This window comes from Natrix helvetica, assembly GCF_964273705.1.
Source record: "Natrix helvetica genome assembly, chromosome: 1".
NCBI lineage: Eukaryota > Metazoa > Chordata > Lepidosauria > Squamata > Natricidae > Natrix > Natrix helvetica.
The window spans coordinates 71,048,334-71,073,368 of NC_138548.1; the positions used below are offsets into that span (position 1 = coordinate 71,048,334).

The 25,035-nt window shown below is 38.1% G+C and overlaps 1 protein-coding gene across 1 annotated transcript; it reads left to right on the forward strand.

Annotated features, from left to right (window-relative positions):
* The first annotated feature begins 54 nt into the window (after window positions 1-54).
* CHP1 (calcineurin like EF-hand protein 1) lies at window positions 55-22,790 on the forward strand. Its single transcript, XM_081939064.1, has 7 exons — window positions 55-264; window positions 10,678-10,750; window positions 16,021-16,101; window positions 17,020-17,147; window positions 17,778-17,839; window positions 20,120-20,242; window positions 21,285-22,790. Exons 1-7 carry the CDS (start codon window positions 198-200, stop codon window positions 21,336-21,338), a joined length of 588 nt encoding a protein of 195 aa, XP_081795190.1. The 5' UTR covers window positions 55-197; the 3' UTR covers window positions 21,339-22,790.
* The last annotated feature ends 2,245 nt before the right edge of the window (window positions 22,791-25,035 follow it).

Below are 25,035 nucleotides of genomic sequence, written 5' to 3' on the forward strand. Positions count from 1 at the left end.
AACGGTAGAGAGGCGGGGCGGGAAGTGGGCGGGGAAGCTGTGGATGATAAAGAGGAGGGTGGGGGAAGGGGCGTCGCGCGTTCCTGTCAGTTGCATAGCCGAGAGCTCGCGCGACGTCCGCGCAGCTGATTGGTCCCGGCGCCGGCTTTAGGCCAAGCGACTGGAGCTTCCCTTTGACGGGTCTTGAAGCGGCTGCAATGGGCTCTCGGGCGTCTACGCTGCTTAGGGACGAGGAGATCGAGGAGATCAAGAAGGAGACGGGCTGTGAGTACCGATTAGAAACGATGAGCGGCGGCAACGTCGTCACAGGCAGAGCGCTGACCTTCGCCTTTGGGATTCTGGCCGGGCGAATTTCCTTCCCTTCCTTGGCTGAATAGCTTTCGTTGCCCCGGCACGAATGAGGCGAACGAGCCCTTTTCGCCTCCCCGGACGATTGAGGGGCCGGATTGAGCGCTGAGGTGGCGCTGTGATTTCTCCCGGTCATGACCATCCCTCGGCTCGAAGCCCTTCCTCGGGTCTCCGGGTCACCTTGGGCTAAATGCGGGACCACCCAGCTGTCTCTCCCGCTCCCTAGCCTGCGGGCTTTGCTCTACGAAAGCCGGTATCGGTCGTCCGAGTCGGCTCGACCCAGAGCACACACACACACACCCTAAAAAAAAAAAAGCCTGGCTCATGGAATTACCAAGTGTCTTCCTATATGCCTTATATCCGGTCACAGGACACCGAGAGAGCTTGTCATTCGGGGGAAACGATTCTGTTTTACAACACTTGGGAGAAGGCGAGGTATCTGGCCGCGTTAAAATGCGTCCCCGGTTCTTGAGTCGGCAGAAAAAGCTATGCCGGCAGGGAATTGGTGGCTCTGGTGGTCATTCCCTAGTTTGTTTCATGGGTGAGGTAGGGCCTCCTGAATGGGACTGTCCTGTCCATTTTAATGTAGAGCAAGTTAAGAAAATCAATTGGTGGACTCCTTTTGCTTCATTTCCTGTTTCACCTCCCCTGCCTGTAGGGAAAAACAATCCCCGATCACTTTTCTTAATAGGGAGAGGAGCAGGATTGTGCAAGCGTAGGTGAGGGCTTTAAAAGGTGAGTGTCACACCTATTGAGGAGTTCCTGCCAACTACCAGGCCCTAGGCATGGGAATATTTTGAACCTGTGTAAAGTTTCAGTCAAATCAATTCTAAAGGTAAGTAAGGCTTGAAAAGAGCACACAACACCTGTGCCCAAAAATAGCTTAGCTGGCAGGTCACAGGTGCGGAGGGAAAGGCTCACAAGCAAAGCAGGAGGGAATTCTTCTGGTGCTCCTGGCTCACAGCAACCTCTCTTCTTGCCTGGGGCTTGTTATCAGACCATGTCTGAAGATGGGCTCCTGAAAGATCAAGGCAAGACCCCAGAGGCAGGGCTGATGGAGGCATAAGAATGAAAGAATTAGTACTGCTCTGGAAAAGATGATAAGCCCCCTAAGAAGGAATTGGAACTGTTTGAGAAGGTTGTAAATGTGGGAATTGGGTGAGGAGAACCAGGAAGCCAAGGGCAAATTGATATGAAAAAAAAGAGTATCATGAGAAAAGGTAAATGTCCTGTATAAAGGTGCTGTGGTGATTTTGTAAATTGAGCATTCCCAGCAACTTAAAGAGGGCAGAACAGGAAGGCAGGAATAGCCAATGAGAACATGAATATCCGACAATCTCCAAGCAATGCCACTTTTTCCTCTCAGTAAATCCAATCTATCGGTGATTGCTTTGGATTTTTGTCCTTGGTTCCAAGCAATGGGGAGGAGGGGGGAGAGCTTCCTATCCCAGAGCAAATAAGGGAAAGATCTAATGCAATAATAGTAAGCTAAAAGAATGCTGCAGTACATTGGTATCACAATGCTTCCATGTTCTATTTGCCTTCTGATGTGAGGAGCCCAGAATGCAGAAGGGGCTGGTTGCCAGACATTTCCACTCTTTAACCCTCCCCATATGAAACTTGTGGTGATAAAACAACAAAGTTGTGATTAAAATGATTTATTGTGCGAAACAGACATTGTGTTCTCTCAAAGTTCTGTTTTGTAAACACAGGTCTACTTTTTTTAAAAAGAGGATTACATTAGTGTATATAAAGATCTTGTGTGAGATCCCACAAATGCTTGGAAAGAATGTGTCACATGTACAGATGCCGTCACAGAAGTCAGGTGTCCAGTCTCTTTGCAAGCCAAAATAAAATTAGGAGACAGGATAAAGAAAGGGGGCAAGGTTACAGCAGGCTTAGGTAACTCATAAGAGCTGGGCAGATCTTAGCTTTAACAAATTTGTCCAAGCACATTGTCACTGATGTTTTCCATGTAGTGCCCATAGCAAAAAACTGAGTTGAGAAAAGGAGGAAAACACAACTTTAAAATTGGAATAATTAAGTATGTTTTTAAGCTGCTTCATCTGTGGTCTGGGAATGAAAGGAAGACAGCATCATGGGGACAAGTAATTTTTTTACAATATATGTTTATGCTGTAGTTAAGAGGACATGAGGATGAGCCTTTTGTTATACAGATGCCAAATTATTTTTATATGAACACCCCCGCACACCCCCATACTACTATAAAAAAGTACTCCCTGTTGCAACCAAAGAATATTTAACTTCTGATTAACAAAAAAGTAGACTTTTTCTATTAGGTGTTGTGTTTTCAATTCTTTATTGTGTTATTCAAGCAAATATAGCAATTCAGTTACTCATCCGGTCATTTTAGTATAAAGGAATATAATGCCATAGGAACAATTCTGGAAGGTTTCTAAAATTGGCCTGTATTGTTTTTTGACATACAATAGCAACCTATTTAAAATAAAATATATGAACATAGCTCACTTCAGGATTTTTCATTGTTCAAGAATCATTTTGCTTAATTTGTAACATTGAATACATATTCAAATTATTTCAACTTTTTGTTAGGATTTCTATGCTGCTTTATTATAAGCATTGATGAACCTTTTAAAAATAGTTCTGTTTGGTGTAGTGATAATGGAGCATATTGGTAGGAGAATAATTCACTCCCATTACTTCATTGATTCATTAGTTAATAATTAAGAATAGATTCTGCTTCTTTTGTGCATATTTTAACCTTTGGTAAGAGCATTATTTGTCACTGTGATATCCTGAACTTTTTAAAATAATGAATAATCATAGAGCTGAATTTAAAATCGAAATTTGAAGTGCTTTTTCTTAGATTATATGCAATGTTGTAATAATTTATAATCAAGTCTAATAGAATAGTTCTGTAAGTACATTCTGGGAAGTAAATACCATAGACTAATTATATTTTAATCATACAACAATATATTAATCTTACATATTCTTTCATTTCTATTTCTCCTCCATAGAATTAGATCTATTTAGGAATCTGTTTTTATATATGTAAAATGCATGCATGCTATTGGCATGTGTGTGTATGTGTGTGTGTGTGTCTGTCTGTCTGTCTGTCTATCTATCATCTATCTATCTATCTATCTATCTATCTATCTATCTATCTATCTATCTATCTATCTATCTATCTCTATCCTATCTATATCTATCTATCTATCTATCTATCTATCTATCTATCTATCTATCTATCTATCTATCTATCTACCTACCTACCTACCTACCTACCTACCTACCTACCTATCTATCTCTATCTTTCTTTAGAATTTTCGCTTCTCTCCATCCTCCCCTAATTGTATGAATGCAATAAGAGTTTTATCATAGTTTTAATAATTTAATATGCTGTACCTTTAACTTAAAATATGCTGCAGCCTTATCTTATGAAGATGAACAACCTGATAACATTGTAATTTCATTTTTATAGTTAAGGAATTAAAGCTAAAAGAGCAAGTTGCCTGGGGCCTCCTAGTAGTTTTGTGGAAGAGTTGGGTCCTAATGTGGATTGTCTGTTCTCAAAAAGAGTGGGGTTTATTAGGCAATGCCATCTTGTAATAGAGGAAAGACGAGTTATATAGTTTGAAGTTACTTGCAAATGTTCAATGTTTTGGGCATGTGTGTGTGTTTGGTTTGACACAGTTCTATTTGTGAGAGAAGCCAATCGAGTACTTTAATGCAAAAACTGCCATACTGAATTAGACGGTGTTTTTAATACAGATTTTTATTCCAACTATTAGTTCTAACTTGAGACCTACCATTTGTGTTCCTTGGTAGTTGAAGTCTCTTAATAATTAAGTGAAATACTACCTGGGTTATTAAATATCAATGATGACAGCTAACTTAGAGACACTGAGTAGTACAAGGTTGCTTTGTCATAAAAATATTAGAACTCAAAATAATGATTTACAAGTCAATAGTGTCCTTGTATAATAAAGACTGATACCAGCATCTGTGCTGAGGTATATAAACGGAAAATTCTCTGTTACTGTACTTAGGTTATCAAAAAAAGAATCAATAAATGATACTTTGGTGTTTGTTGAAGTGAATGTATCTGTTGCTTAATTGATAATGGGGTAAGTTAGGAATAATATATTCAGGGGTTTCCCTATGGGATTCAGTTTGTACTTGCAGCTGTTTCAGTGTTGATATTGTTTCAGAACAGCTAATTAGACTTTACCTTTTTTAGTATTCCTGCTTCACCTGCTCGCACAAACTAATTTTCATACTATCCTCCTCCTCCTCCTCCTCCTCCTCCTCCTCCTCCTCCTCCTCCTCCTCCTCCTCCTCCTCCTCCTCCTGAAGACTTCTCTTCTAAACCCGCTCTCAGAGACCTATTGCAATAGAAGTCGTTGGGGAAAAGAATGCTAAATAATCTCATTATGGTACAAAAGTTCACAGCAGACAATTCAATTTTCTCAGTTAAGATGCTGAACTTCCTGGTTGTGCAGGCAATAAGTCTGTCAACAATTGACTGCTTGTGTACTTTACGTCTCTTTTCTCCAGTTCTTAACTACAGCAAATGTTAGAGTAATCCTTGGAAACTGTTTAGTATATTTCAGTATAAAAAAATCTACTTTAGTAATCATAGGGATACTAAGTCAGTACAGATAAATTAACAGTAGGCTAAATCAGTACAAATAAATTAACAGCAGACTAGGAAACACTGTGAACTTTGGATTTTTACAAGATTTTGCAAAGTCTCATCAAAAGATGTGACACATTTGGTTGTTATGCAATAAAAAATCCAACTCGTGTCTGATTTATTATTTCTTCATTTTGATTTTTAAATGAAGTTAGTATTTTTCACTACAACAGAAAATGACCAAGAAAATTTAGGAACTTGGATTATAGTTTTTCATTAACAGTCTGAAACTAGGGACTGGATAAGTAATGCTAAAATACAGGTAAGGAATCTTGGCATAATGGTCGATCATTGAATACTTGACCAGTATTATTACATAAAAATCCCTAATTCTATATTCAAGGTCAAGAGGAAATAAATTTTCTACATTATGAGATCTAAGGTTAAAGATTATGGCTCAGGACAAGAGTTCACACAGTGCTTATAGAGTGATTATTGTGGTGATAAAATTAGAGAAAGAAATATCACTTTGTCTAGTGGTTGAGGGCACCAGGCTAAAAACCAGGAGACTGTGAGATTTAATCCCATTTTAGTCATGAAGTCTGGCTGGGTGACTTTGAAGCAGTCGTTTTCTCTCTCAGCCCAACACAGGGTTATTGTTGTAACCCTGAACTATGAGATCATAGGTGAAAGAAGGTATTAGTATTAGTATTAAATCAATATATAGTATAGAAAGTATAGAAATCCCTTAAAATATGGGAAGCCTAGAATAAATATATATAATAATAATAATAATAATAATAATAATAATAATAATAATAATAATAATAATAATAATAATAATAATAATATTTATTTCTTAGCCGCACCCTCTCCCGAAGGACTCGGGGCGGCGTACAATAAAACACATAAAAAACAATATGGACAATACACACACAGAATAAACGAACACGCGTACATGGAGGAGGTATGAAGATAAGAAAAGACAGTTAAAACATAGTTTAAAATCCCCTAATAAAAGTCTAAAAGTCACAAAAATTAAAAAACCCGTCAGGAGCAGTGTGAATGAACTATGGTTGAGCCAGGCCAGCTACTTGAAATAGGTGCGTCTTGAGCTTTATCCGGAAGGCGCGGAGGTCAGAGGTAGTCCTAATATCCGGGGGAAGGTCATTCCACAGGGCTGGGCCCGCAACAGAGAAGGCTCTAATCCTAGACGCCGCCCCCCGACATTGTCTGGTGGACGGCACCTGGAGGAGTCCCTCTCTGTGCGAGCGAATTGGTCACAGGGATGTATGGGGCAGGATACGATCCCGCAAGTAGCTAGGTCCTGAGCCAATGTTATATTTGTACTGATAAATAAATAAAGGGGGACTTAGTCATACCAGGGGTTGTAACACAAATAAATACATACATACATACATACATACATACATACATACATACATACATATTTATGTTGTATTTGTACTGATAAATAAATAAAGGGAGACTAGTATAGATTTATTTCGAGCTAATTAGCTCTCATCAGCTAGCCATACCCTTACTGGGATTTGAACCTGTGCTGTTATATATCTCAGGCAGGAGCCTTAGCCACTAAGCCACAGGATCACCTCCTTATCAGTTGAGCTAATTAGCTCGAAATAGATCTATACTAGTCTCCCTTTATTTATTTATCAGTACAAATACAACACAAATATAAAAGGCAACATTAAAAATAAGAATATGGTTTTCTGCCTGCATGGTCTTCTGTGATGAAGCCGAAGGACAGAAAGAGGGAGTAGTGACCTTCCTCCCATATTTAGTCATACCAGGGGTTGTAACACAAATATATACTTATTTCCCTGGCTCAACTGATAAGGAGGCGATCCTGTGGCTTAGTGGCTAAGGCTCCTGCCTGAGATATATAACAGCACAGGTTCAAATCCCAGTAAGGGTATGGCTAGCTGATGAGAGCTAATTAGCTCGAAATAGATCTGTACTAGTCTCCCTTTATTTATTTATCAGTACAAATACAACACAAATATAAAAGGCAACATTAAAAATAAGAATATGGTTTTCTGCCTGCATGGTCTTCTGTGATGAAGCCGAAGGACAGAAAGAGGGAGTAGTGACCTTCCTCCCATATTTAGTCATACCAGGGGTTGTAACACAAATATATACTTATTTCCCTGGCTCAACTGATAAGGAGGCGATCCTGTGGCTTAGTGGCTAAGGCTCCTGCCTGAGATATATAACAGCACAGGTTCAAATCCCAGTAAGGGTATGGCTAGCTGATGAGAGCTAATTAGCTCGAAATAGATCTGTACTAGTCTCCCTTTATTTATTTATCAGTACAAATACAACACAAATATAAAAGGCAACATTAAAAATAAGAATATGGTTTTCTGCCTGCATGGTCTTCTGTGATGAAGCCGAAGGACAGAAAGAGGGAGTAGTGACCTTCCTCCCATATTTAGTCATACCAGGGGTTGTAACACAAATATATACTTATTTCCCTGGCTCAACTGATAAGGAGGCGATCCTGTGGCTTAGTGGCTAAGGCTCCTGCCTGAGATATATAACAGCACAGGTTCAAATCCCAGTAAGGGTATGGCTAGCTGATGAGAGCTAATTAGCTCGAAATAGATCTATACTAGTCTCCCTTTATTTATTTATCAGTACAAATACAACACAAATATAAAAGGCAACATTAAAAATAAGAATATGGTTTTCTGCCTGCATGGTCTTCTGTGATGAAGCCGAAGGACAGAAAGAGGGAGTAGTGACCTTCCTCCCATATTTAGTCATACCAGGGGTTGTAACACAAATATATACTTATTTCCCTGGCTCAACTGATAAGGAGGCGATCCTGTGGCTTAGTGGCTAAGGCTCCTGCCTGAGATATATAACAGCACAGGTTCAAATCCCAGTAAGGGTATGGCTAGCTGATGAGAGCTAATTAGCTCGAAATAGATCTGTACTAGTCTCCCTTTATTTATTTATCAGTACAAATACAACACAAATATAAAAGGCAACATTAAAAATAAGAATATGGTTTTCTGCCTGCATGGTCTTCTGTGATGAAGCCGAAGGACAGAAAGAGGGAGTAGTGACCTTCCTCCCATATTTAGTCATACCAGGGGTTGTAACACAAATATATATATATATATATATATATATATATATATATATATATATATATATATATATATATATATATATATATATATATATATATATATATACCTAGAATATGTATATATATATATACATACCTAGAATATATATATATATATATATATATATATATATATATATATATATATATATATATATATATACCTAGAATATATATATATACACATATATCATTAAAACATATATATATATATATATATGTGTGTGTGTGTGTGTGTGTGTGTTTTAATGATTTTTATATAATTTTCATCATTTTATGCCATTGAGAGACATATTCAGTTATATGTACCATATATAAATTTGCTAAATAAATACATTTATTAAAAATGACACACGGGTCAAGACTACTTTTATTGTAACATCTATAGTAAGAAAATCTTGTAAATCTGATTGTGCTTCCTCCTCCTTTTATCTTCATGTCAATTAGGGAGAGGTCTGTGAGACATTTACTCACGCTCATTTCTTGGCATGAGCCTGGAGGCCCTCTTACCTCACTGTTGCCTTTGGTAGTGGCTCTTCCTTCTGTCCTTCAAGGCCATTTTCCATGCCCTGTACATATGTACATCTTTTTGATCTCCTAGATAAAAAGTGTGATATAAAACTACAACTTAATTAAAATTATTTAAGTATTTCACACAATATATAGTCAGATTGTCAACACTGAACTATGGGACAGGACTATGTCATTATGGAAATATATGGAAATTGGATCAGAAACAATATCTCAGTGTAAATTACTTGGGAACTGGGAGAAGGGTGGCACATAAATTTAATAAATAAAGTAAATCAGAGAGATGGTTAGTTAAGAAATATGAATGAATGAACAAGTGAAAGTGTGTTGTGTTTTGTGGATTTCCTGTAAGCACCCTTTTGGTTTCCTTAACATATTTAATGTTATATTCATCTGGAACTGTCAGAACTTCTACTACTTAAACCAAAAAACCAGGACAATAATTTAACAAGTGCCTAAGCTGCTAGTACTTGAAAGTCATTACTTAGTCAACGTGAGAGCTACTTCTGTTCATTTGATTTAGCACAGGCGTTCTGCAAAGATATGCATAGCAACTCTTTATTGGCATAAATCTATGGACATGGCAATCATTTTTCAAATTGGCACGCAATGGTTGCTTACTTGCTTTATATTATGCGTAGATATTTTGAATTCTGCAAATTTATTTTTTGATTAGACAAAACTGAGAAGATGAATGGAGTGTTCATGGAATGGAGATAATGCTATTCCTTTAGTAATAGAAGCCTTCCTTTGAATGTTTCTATTATACCAAAGTAGAATATAAAAGAGTTGACTATTATTTGTATAGTCTGACTTCAGCTACCTCTTACCTGATAATTTGAATTAGAGGAATTTTGTCAGGACAAAATCTTAGATCAGTGATGGTTAACCTTTTTAGTGCCGAGTGCCCAAAGTGTGAACATGAATGTATGTGCACGCAACCCCAAATTGCAATGCATGTGCCCCCCCTCACCCACTTTTGGCTTCCAAGTTGATGCAGGAGGCTTTCCAGGCCCAAAATAGGGTGTGCGGTGACCTCGCGCGGCATCCCCGCACACTGTTTTGGCTTTTAGGTTGGTGCAGGAGGTCTTTCAGGCCCAAAATGGGGCACCTGGAAACGGCCACACAAGCCAAAGTGGGTTAGTGACTACACGGTGTCCTGCTAGACAGGGTTGCTGGAGCCACGGTGAGGTAGGTATAGGGGCATGGGTGACCTGATTGTGTGGGCCCTGAGGTAAGCCAGTGCGGGGGGCAGCTTCACTCCTCCGCCTTGCAGTGGCAGCACTAACATGTCACACAGCCTCCTGCCCCACCGTGAGCAAGCAGAAGTAGGCCTCCCATATGTAAAAAAGACATTAAGACAGGGTCTTATTTTCCTTTGGGCTCCAAAATAAACACTAAGGAAACCCATCCAGGTTTTTTTTAGTTTACATTCCTTCCTTTTGTAGGTTAAAACACTTTCTGAAATTCTAATAGCCTTCTGTTCGTTGAACAATTGCTTCTTCATTATTATTTTATTTACCAATGTTTATGCATAGCAAACAACAATTGTTTCTGGGCAGCAGTGATTAGTTTAAGGAAAGGCTGCAGTCCTTTTGTGTAAACTGCCTGAAAGAAAGCAGTGTGGTATCTTCAACAGAGTTCCATTGATAAGGAATAAAACTAAGCCAAAGGAGCCATTTCCAAATCAATATAGCAGATAAGCAAGGGAGAATATATTTTGAGTTCTGTGCCTTTCAGGACAGGAAGAGTGAAGAAACTATTAGGAGTCATAGCATTTCCCAATTTGCATAGATAATAATGCTTTCAAACGTGGATTGCAAACATGTTTTTTTTAAAGTAACATCTAAAGTAAATTCATTAGCTTTATGTTCTGCGAGAGAAATTTTAAAATTTCTTTGTTAAATTTTGAATATTACAAAATCCAAGTTTTGAACTGCTGTAAAATAACTCTTTATTGGATCAATTGTTGGTATTTATGTTTAATTTAAGCCTTATTTCTCCCCCCCCCCCTCCCCAGTTTCTCATAGTCAGATTACTCGTCTATACAGTCGGTTTACTAGCCTGGACAAAGGAGAGAATGGTACCCTAAGGTGAGTACTTTTAGTTATTCTCTTAACTTTCTAATTATGCAAATGGTCTTTGCCATTTCTTCCCCAAATTCTTCTCCCTGGTTCAGATTTTCTTAATTATGATCTATCCCTAACCTGGTTTTCAGGCATTACATGTTGTACATATTGCCACGATGACAGAATCCATTCCTCCAGCTTGCTACTGCTGTTTTTCTGTTCATCTTTCCCAGCATTAGAGCTTTCTCCAAAGAGCGAAGCCTTTGCATAAGGTGTCTAAATTATCATAAATTGAACCTGGTTATTTGTGCCTTGATACATTTTGTTACATTTTGTTTTGCTGTCCATGGTATTCTTAGGAGTTGTCTTCAAAAGCATTGATGCAGATAGTCCTCAGCTTACGACCACAATTGAGCCCAAATTGTATACTGGAAAGTGAAAAAAATTGTTAAGTGAGTTTTGCCCCATTTTACGACTTTGTTGCTGTTGTTAAATTAGTAACATGGTTGTTAAGTGAATCTGGTTTCCCCATTGGCTTTGCTTGTCAGAAGTTTGCAGAAGGGGATCGCATGATCCCATGACACTGCAGTTATCATACATGTGAATCAGTTGTCAAGCATGCAGATGTAAATCACGGGACCATGGAGATGTTGCAACGGTGATAAATGTGAAAAATGGTCATAATTCACTTTTTCAAGTGCCATTGTAACTTTGAACAGTCACTAAACAAACTGTTGTAAGTCGAGGACTACCTGTATTCTTTCCATCTTGCATCTTCAAAGTCCAACTTTATGTTGTGAAATGTCCAGCCAGAGAGAGGGCTAGCTTAGAGTTCTTGTGTAGCAGGAAATGACACAGACCTGATCTCCCCCAGAATTCCCAAAACTCTTATATGGCTATTCCCAATAGAATACAGTCAGTGTGGTGAGATTCTTGTAAGGAGGTGAGCAACAGTAAAGATTCAACTTTGATCAGCTCATGGTGTTGTGGTGGTTCCTTGCCCTTGACACTTTCAATTCCATGAAGTGTCATAAGGAATACTATTGCTTGCAGTATTCTAATCTTTGTAGATACTGTGCATATTACAGCAACTTTTCCAGAGCTTTCATGATTGGTTTATCAAGTGCTACTCCGAAGTATGTTCCTTAACTGCTTGTTCCTTTATGTTGGTTACTTGAAAATGAAGTAGATTTTGCACAGAACTATGCTTAATATTTATTTCAGATGCTTTTACTTTACTGTTGAGCAAAAACATTTAAGATGTATCCAGAGGTGGGTTCCGTCAGTCGCTACTGCCCGTTCGCTCATGGCCACGCCGTGTGCTTGATGCGTGCTGCGTGTGCATGCGCAGTGCAGTAAAAATTGCTATACGCAGAAGCAAAAAACAAGGCACCGCTAGGAGCACCAGTTCGGGGGCGTGGCAGGCCTGGGTCGTTGCTGGTTCCAGCGACCCAGACTACCAAACCACTGAACCGCTGAACCAGTTCGAACTGGTAGGAACCAACCCACTGGATGAATCATATTAATCAAATAGCATTCAAAAGAAAACTTGATCTACTGATGGGAAGAAGAAAACTCATTTTTTAATGAAATGTTTTTTTTATCAAATCTCCAAGTGCCTCATTTCCCCATTTTTGGGACCCTTTCGACTAGTGTTCCAAAATAGATTCAGGTCTATTAAGTCTTAATCTACTCAGGCTAGTTTACAATACAATACAATACAATACAATACAATACAATACAATACAATACAATACAATACAATAGTAGAGTTGAAGGGACCTTGGAGGTCTTCTAGTCCAACCCCCTGCCTAGGCAGGAAACCCTATACCGTTTCAGACAAATGGCTATCCAACATCTTCTTAAAGACTTCCAGTGTTGGGGCATTCACAACTTCTGGAGGCAAGCTGTTCCACTGATTAATTGTTCTAACTGTCAGGAAGTTTCTCCTCAGTTCTAAGTTGCTTCTCTCCTTGATTAGTTTCCACCCATTGCTTCTTGTTCTACCTTCAGGTGCCTTGGAGAATAGTTTGACTCCCTCTTCTTTGTGGCAACCCCTGAGATATTGGAACACTGCTATCATGTCTCCCCTAGTGCTTCTTTCTCTTAAGCTAAACATACACAGTTCCTGCAACCGTTCTTCATATGTTTTAGTCTCCAGTCCCCTAATCATCTTTGTTGCTCTTCTCTGCACTCTTTCTAGAGTCTCCACATCTTTTCTACATCGTGGAGACCAGAACTGAATGCAGTATTCCAAGTGTGGCCTTACCAAGGCATTATAAAGTGGTATTAACACTTCATGTGATCTTGATTCTATCCCTCTATTTATGCAGCCTAGAACTGTGTTGGCTTTTTTGGCAGCTGCTGCACACTGCTGGCTAGTTTAGTTTTCAAGATTAAGCTAGTTTGCTAATTGTTACCACCTAACTGGGATTTTTTAATACATATTATTGTACACCTGATTGTTTCACTAAATTAACATTATATATGTAATAAGTGTCCCTATCATGCAAATTGCTCAAGTGTTTAGTTCAACAAGTAGTTCCATACTGAGCTATGGGAAGGTGTGGAATAATTTATACTTTTCCTGTATAACAATAGTTATATCTGATTGTGCTAAAAATGTCTGTAGCTTAATCAGATGGGTATTTTTATTACAACATCTCATAATCTTTTATGCCAAGAGATAATTTTGCTATTTTTATAAATTATTGGTTACTTCAAGTCTGGAAAGTCCTTAATGAAATCTGTAAATAAATTTAATATTTGAACTGAAACACTAATTCACAATGACCATTATTTTAGTTCTCATTAATTCAGAAATGTGTATGCCAAATAATACATATCACAACCAAATTTTGGATTTGGCATCCTCTGTGCAGTTAGCATGTAATCCTGTATGGTGCATGATTCTAATGAATACAAATGACTGTTTGTAGATATTTTTAATGTAGAAATGTTTTTGTTGATGTTCATTGGTATAAATATTATTTTCTTTTGCCAAATGGAGAACCAATCATTATCTGAATTCTTTTGACCTAGCTCTCATATTTCTTTCATTCCCTTAAATGGGGTAAGGCAGAAGCCTGCAGAAGCTTACATAACAAGCTTATATAAGTTCTGTTTGGAACTTTACATATGAGCTAAATGTGTTAAGTGCAGTAGAGCTTCCAATTTATTAACATTGGATTTATCAGTAATCCTTATTATATTACAATTTTAATACTTAAAATGTTGCTGCCTTTGAAATATTTTATGTGTAATATGTATTGGGAAATGGTTTACTAAAGGACATACTTGTCTATTATTTATTTATTGAGCATTCTTTTACATAAAATATCTAATTTAAACTAAGTACTACTTTTTTTTTTGCTTCTTCATCCTGATCACAAAAGATACATCGTTCTTTTCCTTTTACCTTAAGAAGTTGATATCTGCCTTCTCCTTCGTCCCCATTATGCCAAATATGGTACTAATGATAGTTATAAAATAGCAAAATATCTCTTCAAGTTTCCTAGTGTTATCCCTAATTTTAATTTTTCTTCATGTTTATATAATGTATTATTTACTTAATTATAAACACAATATCGAAAGAATTTGTGCAATTCTATCCATCCACCCATCCATCCATTTTAGGCATCTGATTTCTTTATGAGTGTCCCTAAAGTCAGATTAAAATCATGCACAACTGACATGTTTCTATCTCTTTTTTTCCTTCTGTCTTCACACACTTGTTTTACATACTGTAATAAGAAAATGTGTGGGTAACTTCATAGTTGTAACTGTGCACTTGGTGTCTACATTTGGCTTACTCTGTGATCACACTCTTTAGAAAGTACAGTATTTAGACAAGAGAAAAGCAAGGTCATATTACGAGAACAAGAATATTCACTTGAAATGGAAAGACATCTTTTTTTAATTGCATAGTATGGTAGATCAATCTGTCGATTTACACCTCTGCAAATAAAAATGAAAATGTTTAACTGTAGTTTGGCAGTCTAGTTTGTTAAATATATGGGGTGTGATTTGTTCTGAATGAGAGCAACCCAAACTATATTCAAGACTGCTTCAGAAGATAACTATTCTTGGGTAGAGCTTACCTGATAGTGTTGCTATGGCATATAAGCGGAACAAATGAATGTTTCCTGTAAGTTCCAACCTAAACCAGTATAAGGAGGCTTAATTAAAACGAGACTAGCATTTCAGTATTCATTTATTTTTATGACTTGTGCAGATTTTCTAGTTAACATTCCTGGTAAATAATATTCCCCTCATGAGTAAAATGGCATGTTTAAAGGTGATTGACAGTGACAAAAATAGATTTTTTAAAAAAGTGTGGTTAACGAGGTTAATGTTCAACTTAAAGCTCGGCTGTAAAACATACAATATAGAGACAGATATCCTCTGTTTAAATTTTAAAACCTGAATCTGAACAAAAAAGAATAAAACGTTAGTGGAGGAAGCTTATACATATTATATTGTTGGAAGAAATGTCCATCTGGGTTCAGTTCTAAGTGGGAAGAAAGACAATGGAAACATGGAGACTACTTGGAAAGATAGTTTAGTGGTGGACAAGACCAGATGGGTTGAGATCCTGGGCAAAAAAAAGGGTGGGAGAGAGAGTGTGTCTTGAGTCTCGAGCTTGGTCGAATCTTGCTGGGTGATGTAATCTCCCCAGGTACCATGTGGTGAGTTCTGTTGCTAGATGGGTAGAGGGCTAATCCTACCTTTGTTGGATCTTGTAAGGGCATTTGCTTATGAATAGAATAGACCCACACTATCTCTTTATCTCTTAAGTGCTGACATTTGCTGTGGGCTATTGAGGAGGGTGGGGGCAATTAAGAGTGAGTCTGCTTCCTGCCTAAAAAACAGGTTTTTTCATTTCTCATCCAGGGAAATATAATATTCTGCCTTTTTAATATTTCCCAGAATATTCCATTCTTCTAGGAAAGGGGTGGGTGCTAACTTCCTACAATATATAATACAATAATGTTTTATAATATATAATATATGATAATATATAATATGTTAGATTCTAATATTGTTGTACTGTAACTTCTGGTTTTCGTAAGCCACCAAGAATCACCTATGTGGGACAAATGGCTGTAGAAATTGAATAACAAACCAATAAATAAATAGAGTTAAATTAGTTAATTTTGCACAGGTATGGTTGAGTGGGATTTAGATTGTACAATTAGATATGGTTAGATGTACTAAAGTACTAAACATATATACACAATTAAATGGATAGGTTCAATTACTTTGGTTAAGAATTCATTTATTTGATATTGTAGCCGTGAAGACTTTCAACGCATTCCAGAACTTGCTATTAACCCATTGGGGGATAGGATTATCAATGCCTTTTTTCCAGAAGGGTAAGTTTTATGTTATCTGAGTTCAGTTTATTCCATGAGAATGCTAGTAGAATATATCTAGATAGATATTCTTTAATGCTAATCTGTAAAGTTTCAGATTAAAGACTTGTTCTTCAATATCATCTGGATTAAATTCAAATCAAAAGTGTATGTAATCTTCAACTGCTGCCATTTGCATATTCTTGAAAGAAGCAACAGTTAAATATACCCTGATACTTGAGATTTCTGTTAAGATCATAAATTGCAAAATACAAATAAGGTAGCATTTGTAAAATGTAGCATTTTGTCCCTGTTTGGTAATATATTGTTGCACTATAAGACTTCCCTATGTACCCTCAATATCAGTGGGTGGGATTCAATTTTTTTTACTACCGGTTCTGTGGGCATGGCTTGGTTGGCGTGGCAGGAAGAGGATACTGTAAAAGCTCCATTCCCACCCCCCTCCAGGGGAAGGTTACTGTAAAATCTCCATTCCCTCCCGATCAACTGGGACACGGGAGGTAGAGAATAGATGGGGGTGGGGCCAGTCAGAGGTGATATTTACTGGTTCTCTGAATTGCTCATAATTTCCGCTACCGGTTCTCCAGAACTGGTCAGAACCTGCTGAATACCACCTCTCCTCAATATCTATTCCAGAGAGTTAGGAAGATATTTTGGAACAGCTTTTGAACATTCATGTGGTAGGAGAAGGAAACATGTAACTAGATGATGAAACCTTGACTATTTGCTAATTAAGACTATCCTCCTGATTAAGAGAGAGGAAGATATTTGCTATAGCAGTTCACTGTAGTGTTTGGTTGAACAAGAACTTACCTTGAATTTCTAGCAATGATACACAAAAAATAGCAATAATTCATTATTCATATTTATTTGAAGCATTGTTAAAATAATCTAACAATTGGTATTATATACATATAGAGAAGATCAGGTGAATTTCCGTGGATTCATGAGAACTTTGGCCCACTTCCGACCTATTGAAGATAATGAAAAAAGCAAAGACCAGAATGGGCCAGAACCTCTTAACAGCCGGAGCAACAAATTGCACTGTAAGACATTTTTAATGGAAATTCACATGAACTGCATTGTTTGTATTCTACTTCATGGATTTCGTTTAAAGATTTGCCCTTCTTTCTTTAGTCTATATACTAATTTAGTATAGAGTACTGTACACTTTATTTACTCTATACTTTAATATTATGCACTGAAGAATATTACTGTAAAGTATTATTCAAAGTATATCAAAGTATAGAGTAAATAAATTGAAAACCTTATCAAAATTGCAAAGGAAATGGTTGATATCTATTTCATTAGAATCAACATAAATATTGGGCATTTATTAAACTTTTACTGTAATTCAGCAACTTAATTTATTCTGCAATCTTCCTTTTGAATATTTCATTGAAGGTTTATATAACCACCCTGTAAATGGATGTTTATAAAATTATGCTGACATTTAACAATGTAAATTACATATGAATTGTCATTGGGGAAATATAGATTTATATTCATTATTGAGATTACATAGATGCAATGTCCATTAAAAACAGCTAAAGATTAAAAGAATGCTTTTCTATTATGGTCCTGTCTATTGGTCTGAATCCATATTGACTATGTGATGTGCTTTGTATATGACAAATGTAGCAAAGATGCTAATTTTGTTTCATTTCATTTCCTAGTTGCTTTTCAATTATATGACTTGGATAAAGATGATAAAATTTCTCGAGAGGAACTTCTTCAGGTAGCGTAAGATTGCATAATCTATAAATTACTTTAAACTGATTGAAGTTACATTCTTATTTCATCCTTTAAATTTTTTTGTATCTCTAAGTTATCATTTTTAATGGATAAGATTGAATGTAACTAAACATACAACATTTATCAGTTGGGCATTTCTATATTTATGTTTCAATGTGGTTGTGCACATTATAGTAGAGCCAATAGGAAAAAAAATACTATGTACATAAAGGTAGTCCTCAATTTTCAACCAGAACTGAGCCTGAAATTTTGGTCATAAGTTATTGCAGCTGTTACCATGTAACCTAACTTGATTTTATGACTGTTTTTATGATGGCCAGTAACCATTCCACTATGGTGGTAAATTAAACCACTCAGTCATTAAGTGAATCTAGCATATCCAATGGATGCCAGAAAACAGGTAAAACATCACAAATGGCAGTCATTTAACTGTGGGATAATGCAACCAATTGTAAATAATATGAGCTGGTTGCTAAACACCCAAAATGCACTCACCTGATATAACCAATCACCAGTGTAATTTTGAGGCTGGGTTATAGGTAACTGTTTTTTTAGTCCATCACAGTTTCAAATGGTCATTAAGTAACCAGTAGTTGGGTTCTACCTACCTCTTGTTTCTGTAGGTATTCCTTCTCACATTTCTACTCTGGTAAAGTCATGTTTATAATTTTGATTTTGTAATTCTCTGTGGTTTTGAATTTGTTTCATTTTTCTGAAACTGTTCTAAAGATTTTGCATAGTTATTCTTAGGTAAAAGGTTTCAACTGATTATTCTTTCTGGATAAGTCTTTGGTTGAAATCCATTTCTATATGTTATGAGTAGTGTGTGACCTTCCAGATATGCTAATTCCCATCTGCTGTAGCTAGGGTGGTTTAAGTAATGAGAAATGCAAGTTGCCCACTTCATTCATTGTGCCTACACTAACCACTTTTGAGAATTGTGTCCATGCATTGCAAAATGTATAAGTATTACTTTGATTGAATTTTCAAGACAATACCTCTTTAAATAATTTATCTTTAAATAATAAATAAATAATAAATAAATTTGGATTTATTAGCCGCTCCCTTTCCGGGCAGGACTCGGGGCGGCGTACACTAAGACATATATAAACATACATATATACACAGACATACATGCACGGAGGAGGTAATAGATTAAAACATTTAGACAAATTAAAACCATTAACATGCCCCGTTTAATAAAAACCCAATATACAATAAAAATTTAAAATTTAAAAAAGACAGGAGGAATATGAAAAAATTACGGTTGAGCCAGGCCGGATAATTGAAAGAGGTGGGTCTTCAACTGTACACGGAAGGAGCGGAGATCGGAAATAATCCTGATGTCACGGGGGAGGTCATTCCACAGGGCTGGGCCCATCACAGAGAAGGCTCTGCTCCTGGATGTCGCCCCCCGACACTGTTTGGCGGACGGCACCCGGAGAAGTCCCTCTCTGTGTGAGCGAATTGGTCGTAGGGATGTGTGGGGCAGGATGCGATCCTGCATGTAACTAGGTCCTATGCCATGAAGCGCTTTAAAGATCATAATCAAAACCTTGAAACGCACTCGGTAGACCACAGGAAGCCAGTGCAGCTCGCGCAGGAGAGGTGTTACAGGGGAGTATCTAGACCTCCCCATAATCAACCGCGCGGCCGCGTTCTGGACCAACTGTAGTCTCCGAGTGCATCTCAAGGGAAGCCCCATGTAGAGAGCATTGCAGTAGTCCAGGCGAGACGTCACTAGCGCATGGGTGACTGTGCGTAGGGCATCCCGGTCCAATAAGGGGCGCAATTGGCGCATCAGGCGGACCTGATGGAACGCCCCCCTTGCCACGGCTGTTACATGGTCATCCATGGACAGCCGGGCATCTAGGAGGACGCCCAAATTGCGCACCTGTTCCATGGGGGCTAGTTGCACGCCCCCAATGGCCAGAGATGGAAGCACCTGGTTGAACCGGGGGGCCGGAAGCCACAGCCACTCCGTCTTGGAAGGGTTGAGTTTTAGTCGGTTGCCATCCATCCAGACCCGTACGGCCTCCAAACACCGGGACATTGAAATACCAAATTCTATTGATGGTATCAAATTGATGTGGGCTGATGTCCTTTCATCTAGAAATGAGGTTTTCATGTTCTACTTAAATTTATGTATTTAAATGGGTGGTAGGTGGACTTCCAAGCGATGAGATTGATAGAGTCTTTCTAATAGTTTGAATGTAAAACAAAAGCTACTTTCTCATTTTCCTTGAACTTTTGTCTATTACAGGTCTTGAGGATGATGGTTGGTGTAAATATCTCTGATGAACAACTTGGTAGTATTGCTGATAGAACAATCCAGGAGGCTGATCAAGATGGCGACAGTGCAATCTCCTTTGCAGAGTTTGTAAAAGTCAGTGACAACTTTCAAATCAGTAAATCTGTTTGCTCAAGGGTTAAGAATATATCTCCATAGTATCAACGTGAGAGTCCAGGATGGTTATTCTAGCCTGGTAGCTCGTTGACTGAATTGAAATTCAGAAGACATGCCTCCCTGGTAACTGTCCTCAGGTCTTTCAATTCAGTCTCAGTTCGCAGGACTGGTTTTCTTGAACTCTCAGCTCAGAGTTGAAAGAAAATTGGTTTTATTCCCTAGACTGATGGGTTAGTAAGATCACCAGGATTGGAAGTTCTTCTTCACGCTGAGAGTGGAGCCGCTGGCTCAGCTGCGGGGCTTTTTAGCCTTTCAGATCAATAAATCTGTTTGCTCAAGTGTTAAGAATATATCTGCCATTCTGTTTATAACAATCGGAAGAACATTTTCCTTTAAAGGTTGGCCAGATTGTTTTTTCCCCACATACTATTAATATTTGGCCACATTTATTTTACTATTTATTTATTTTTGTATACTGCCTATTTCCAAAACTCAAGGTGGATATCAATAGCACAAGAAATATAGAAAAGATATATAAAGAAATCATAGCTAGTTCACTAAGGCATATTTCTGTACCAAAAACATTTAGTATAGCAGTCTTTTTCTGGATGATTTAGAAGGGGATTTAGATGGGATATTGACTATGAATTCTGGGTCCCAAAAGAGCACCATTTGCAGAGACCATGGGCTCAGCCTTTCAGGCTGTCCTGCTTCTTCAAAATAAAATTCCCTGAAAATTCAGGCCAGTCCTGATCCTCCTGAGCTGTCAAAAAGCAATGAGTTATTTTTTCCAGCTACTCTTTGGGATCCAGGTAATGAACTCTCTTGTGGACAGATTGGATAAATTTGATAAGCTACTCTTTGGTTGTGTCTCTAATTGAGACTAAAAAAAATACATACATTTATGCAGAGCATAAGAAACATTTCCAGTGAGAAAAATACAAGGATCACTCTGTAGAATAGCAAGATTGAACTAAATGAAATGAAACTGGAATATTCTAACTGTGTTCTTTTTTTACAGGTTTTGGAAAAAGTGGATGTAGAACAAAAAATGAGTATCCGATTTCTTCACTGATGAAACGAGGACAATTTGTGTTATCCTAATATTTAAAAAATACAGCTTATTTTACTCCCTTTACTCCTGAGTGTTGCTATTGGTGCATGTGAGGTATGTCTCCAAACTTTTCCTAGTTTGTCCATCAATAAGAACATTCCTTCTGCATCAGAACAAAGGAACGTGGCTGCAGTGCAGCCTGGAAATTAAGCAGTGGCATGGCCTCTTCCTCAGCTCTTGATTGATTTCCTGACCATAAATTGATTTCTCCTCATGTACTGTGATCTGTAACATTTTACACACTACTAATGAAAAAGAGGGCAAATTCCACTGAAGAGCTGAGAACTATTCAAACAAAAACACCTGGTTTAATAGTATTATATGTTGTAAGAGCACCAACTGCCTCTCCCCCTCTTGATTTCATTTAAATAGATGTTTGTCAGTGTCTTTAAAACTTTTAAAAAGTAAGAATAACAAGGCCAATGGCTAGAATGCTTACAGCCTTCCAAATGTGTCAAATGTTATTAATTTGTCCAAAGGAAAGTCGGACACCTGCCAAGAGTGTAATTTGCAATGTAGTTCACTAGTATAGACTATTGAATAGAAAGCTTTTCTGTTGTCTCTCTCTCTTAACTGCTTTTTGTGAATGTATTTGATCTAAAATACTTGTGCTTTTTATTATTTGTTGTTAAAGAAATATTTGCAGTATATTTCTTCGATATAAATGTAATGAAAGTCATCTTTGTGCTACTGTCTTTATTCATACTGATTATGCTGCATGAGCCTATTGAATTGTTTGGCTTTTTAGCCAAAAAAAATTGTGAAAGCTCAGAATTGAGAATTCAACAGAAAGAGTAATGTTTATAGGAACATCTGTTATTTTTTTGCATCCGTATAGACATATTCAACAACATATTTCCAAAATCTAAATACAAAATCAGAGAATTAAAATGAATACAATACAATATACAAAATAAATTAATAAATTCTCCAGGTCGGTTACCTCTATTATAGTAAAGTAATAGCATTAATTATCAAATAATTTGAGTAAAAAGTTATATATTTTTTTGCAAAATTCTGGTAAGAAGCACTGTGCAAAGGTTCTGTTTCCTATAATGTCAAATGCAATTGTACTTAATTTACCTAAATCTTGTATAATTCAATGATCTTTCTGAAATATATTTTACTTACGTTGCAAAAGAGAAATTAATTCTTTTGCAGATCAATAATTGTAGTAAGGGAAACATCAAGGGAACAATAACAATTTCTCTCAAAGAAAAGTATCTTGATTCACAAACATTTTATAAAGAAAATAATATAATACCAAGATACAGAATTTTATGTATATATTTTCAAATAAGCTTTCTTCCTATGTCTGTGTACTTGTAATCTAATGTTGTTCCTTGTAAAATCTATTGTATTCATCAACAATCCATAAATAAAACCTTAAATCTAGAGTCTTTCTTTCCCAAATGTAAGAAGATTATTTTGAAGATTGAATGATATATTCTTATTTGATTTTTACAAAAGATTTTTCTTTTTCAAAAGAATTTAAGTATTTAATCTCAATTTTGCCAGAAACTGACAAAAAAGAAATTGCAGCCACTCTACTACAGAATGCTACAACTGGTGGTAAAGGCAAACAGGCTCCCAAGCAAAGTGCAGTCATGTGACTGCAGGAGTGTTAGCAGTTCATCTTATGAACTGGATCATAAGATCACCATAACTTCAAAGTCACTAAGTCAGGGGTCGGCAACCTGTAGCTCTGAAGCAGCATGTGGCTCTTTTGGCCCTCTGCTGTAGCTCCGTCAGCTGATCCCACCACTGGCTGGCCCCTCCCCTCCCAGTCACTCCTTACCTGGCCTGAGAAGGTAAGGGTGCGGTGAGGGATGGAGACTCGCTCCATATTCCAGAATGAGAGAGAAGTGCCTCTGTACTTACCTTTACGTGGCAACAGCATTCTGCCTTCGTTGCAGTACATTTGCACTCAAGGCAGACCTTGCCTCCCAATGCTTCAGGCTCAGAGCTGTAAGCTGTGTCTGGGAAACACTGCAGAGGAAAGAAGCGGCCGGAGCTGATTCTCCGGTGCCTCATCTCTTGCTGAGACTTGCAGGTGCTTCTTCTGGCCCTTGGTGCTGCGCGCACCTTGGGCGCTCGAGAAGATACGTGACCTATTCTCCACCCCAAGTGTGATTGGCCACAGCTGACACTGATGCTGTTCCTAAGGGCGAGTGGGGCAGGGTTGTATTGTGGCTCTGCATTGCAATGGGCTTCAGGAGGAGGAGGAGACCCCGCTCCCCCATTGTAAAGACCTCACCTCCCGCCACTTCGGGCTTGGAGCTGTTGCCACCTCCATGGCCTGCCTGCCTGCTGCTGCACAACACAGTGAAATTTAGCGCACTTTAGGATCCCCTTCTCCTGGAGCCCATTATGCAGAACTACAATACAGAGAGAGAGAGAGAGAGAGAGAGAGGAGAGGGAGAGAAACAGGGAGAGAGAGAGAGATGGGGAGGGGAAACAACACACCCAAAGCCTGGTGTGCCAAAAGGTGGCTGGAAGGGGAGGGGCTGGGGCCAATAATTTAACAACCGGTTCTCTGTCCTAATGACTGGCTGGGTAGGTGTAGCTGGGGGGTCATGTGACTGGGTGGCAGTGAGTGATGTCAAGATGGCCCTGCCTACCCAGTCACACCGGTTGTTAAATTATTGGCTCTATTGGTTTTATTTTGGGAAATGGACCCAAATGGCTCTTTGAGTGTTTAAGTGTTTAAGGTTGCAGACCCCTGCATTAAGTATTCTTTAAACAAGGACTACCAGTATGTTCTTCCTGCAAATTTGTTCCTTTAGTTAGTGGAATGAAGGTAATGAACCTGAACAGTAATATCCTCATGAAGATGTTTTAGGTGAATTAATTCAGCAAGCCTAGAATAAATACATAAGTCAAGTAGTCCTTGACTTATGACAATTGAGCCCAACATTTCTGTTGCTAAGTAAGACCTTTGTTAAGTGAGTTTTGCCCCTTTTGGGGACCTTTGCCAGTCAAGTGAATCACTGCAGTGGTTAGTAACACGTTTGTTAAGTGAGCCTGCTTTCCCCACTGATTTTGCTTGTCAAGAGGTGATCACATGACCCAGAGACACTGTAACAGTCATGAGTCAGTTACCAAGCAGTGGAATTTTGATCACATCATCATAGAGAAACATCCTAAGTATGAAAAATGGTCATGTCACTTTTTTCCAGTGCTGTTGTAAGTTTGGTCACTAAATGAACTGTTGCAAATCGAGGATTACCTGTGTGAACTTACATCCACTGTGAACTCACCATAGAGTAAGACCATTCGATGGTTTAATTAAAAAAAAAGAACCCTTAGGCTGTAATCTATGGCTTTAAGAACCATGAACGTCTTCACCCCACATACTGAACTGTGGACCACATTGCGAGTCAGCGTTTGATGACTGCAAAGTAAGACCTGATTTTCAGTGCCCCACCCCCTCCCGGAATTCCAGTCAGGCTTTTCCAATTCCAAAGCTGGGACCACTGGTATGTGAATGTTGTGCGCATGCGTCAGTGGATGTTGACTGAGCGCAAAACAGGCAAGGGCAGGGATCTGTACGGAAATAAGCCGCGGCCGGCGCAGGCCCAGTGGACTGACGTTTCTTCTCTGCTCCGAGTCGCTTCCAATATAACACGGCCCACCAACCATCCCACAGGTCGTTTCT

Coding starts and splice junctions, on each gene's coding strand:
- CHP1 (XM_081939064.1), top strand. CDS start 198: ATGGGCTCTCGGGCGTCTACGCTGCTTAGGGACGAGGAGATCGAGGAG. Junction 265..10,677: donor GATCAAGAAGGAGACGGGCT/GTGAGTACCGAT, acceptor CCCCCTCCCCAG/TTTCTCATAGTCAGATTACT. Junction 10,751..16,020: donor GGAGAGAATGGTACCCTAAG/GTGAGTACTTTT, acceptor TTGATATTGTAG/CCGTGAAGACTTTCAACGCA.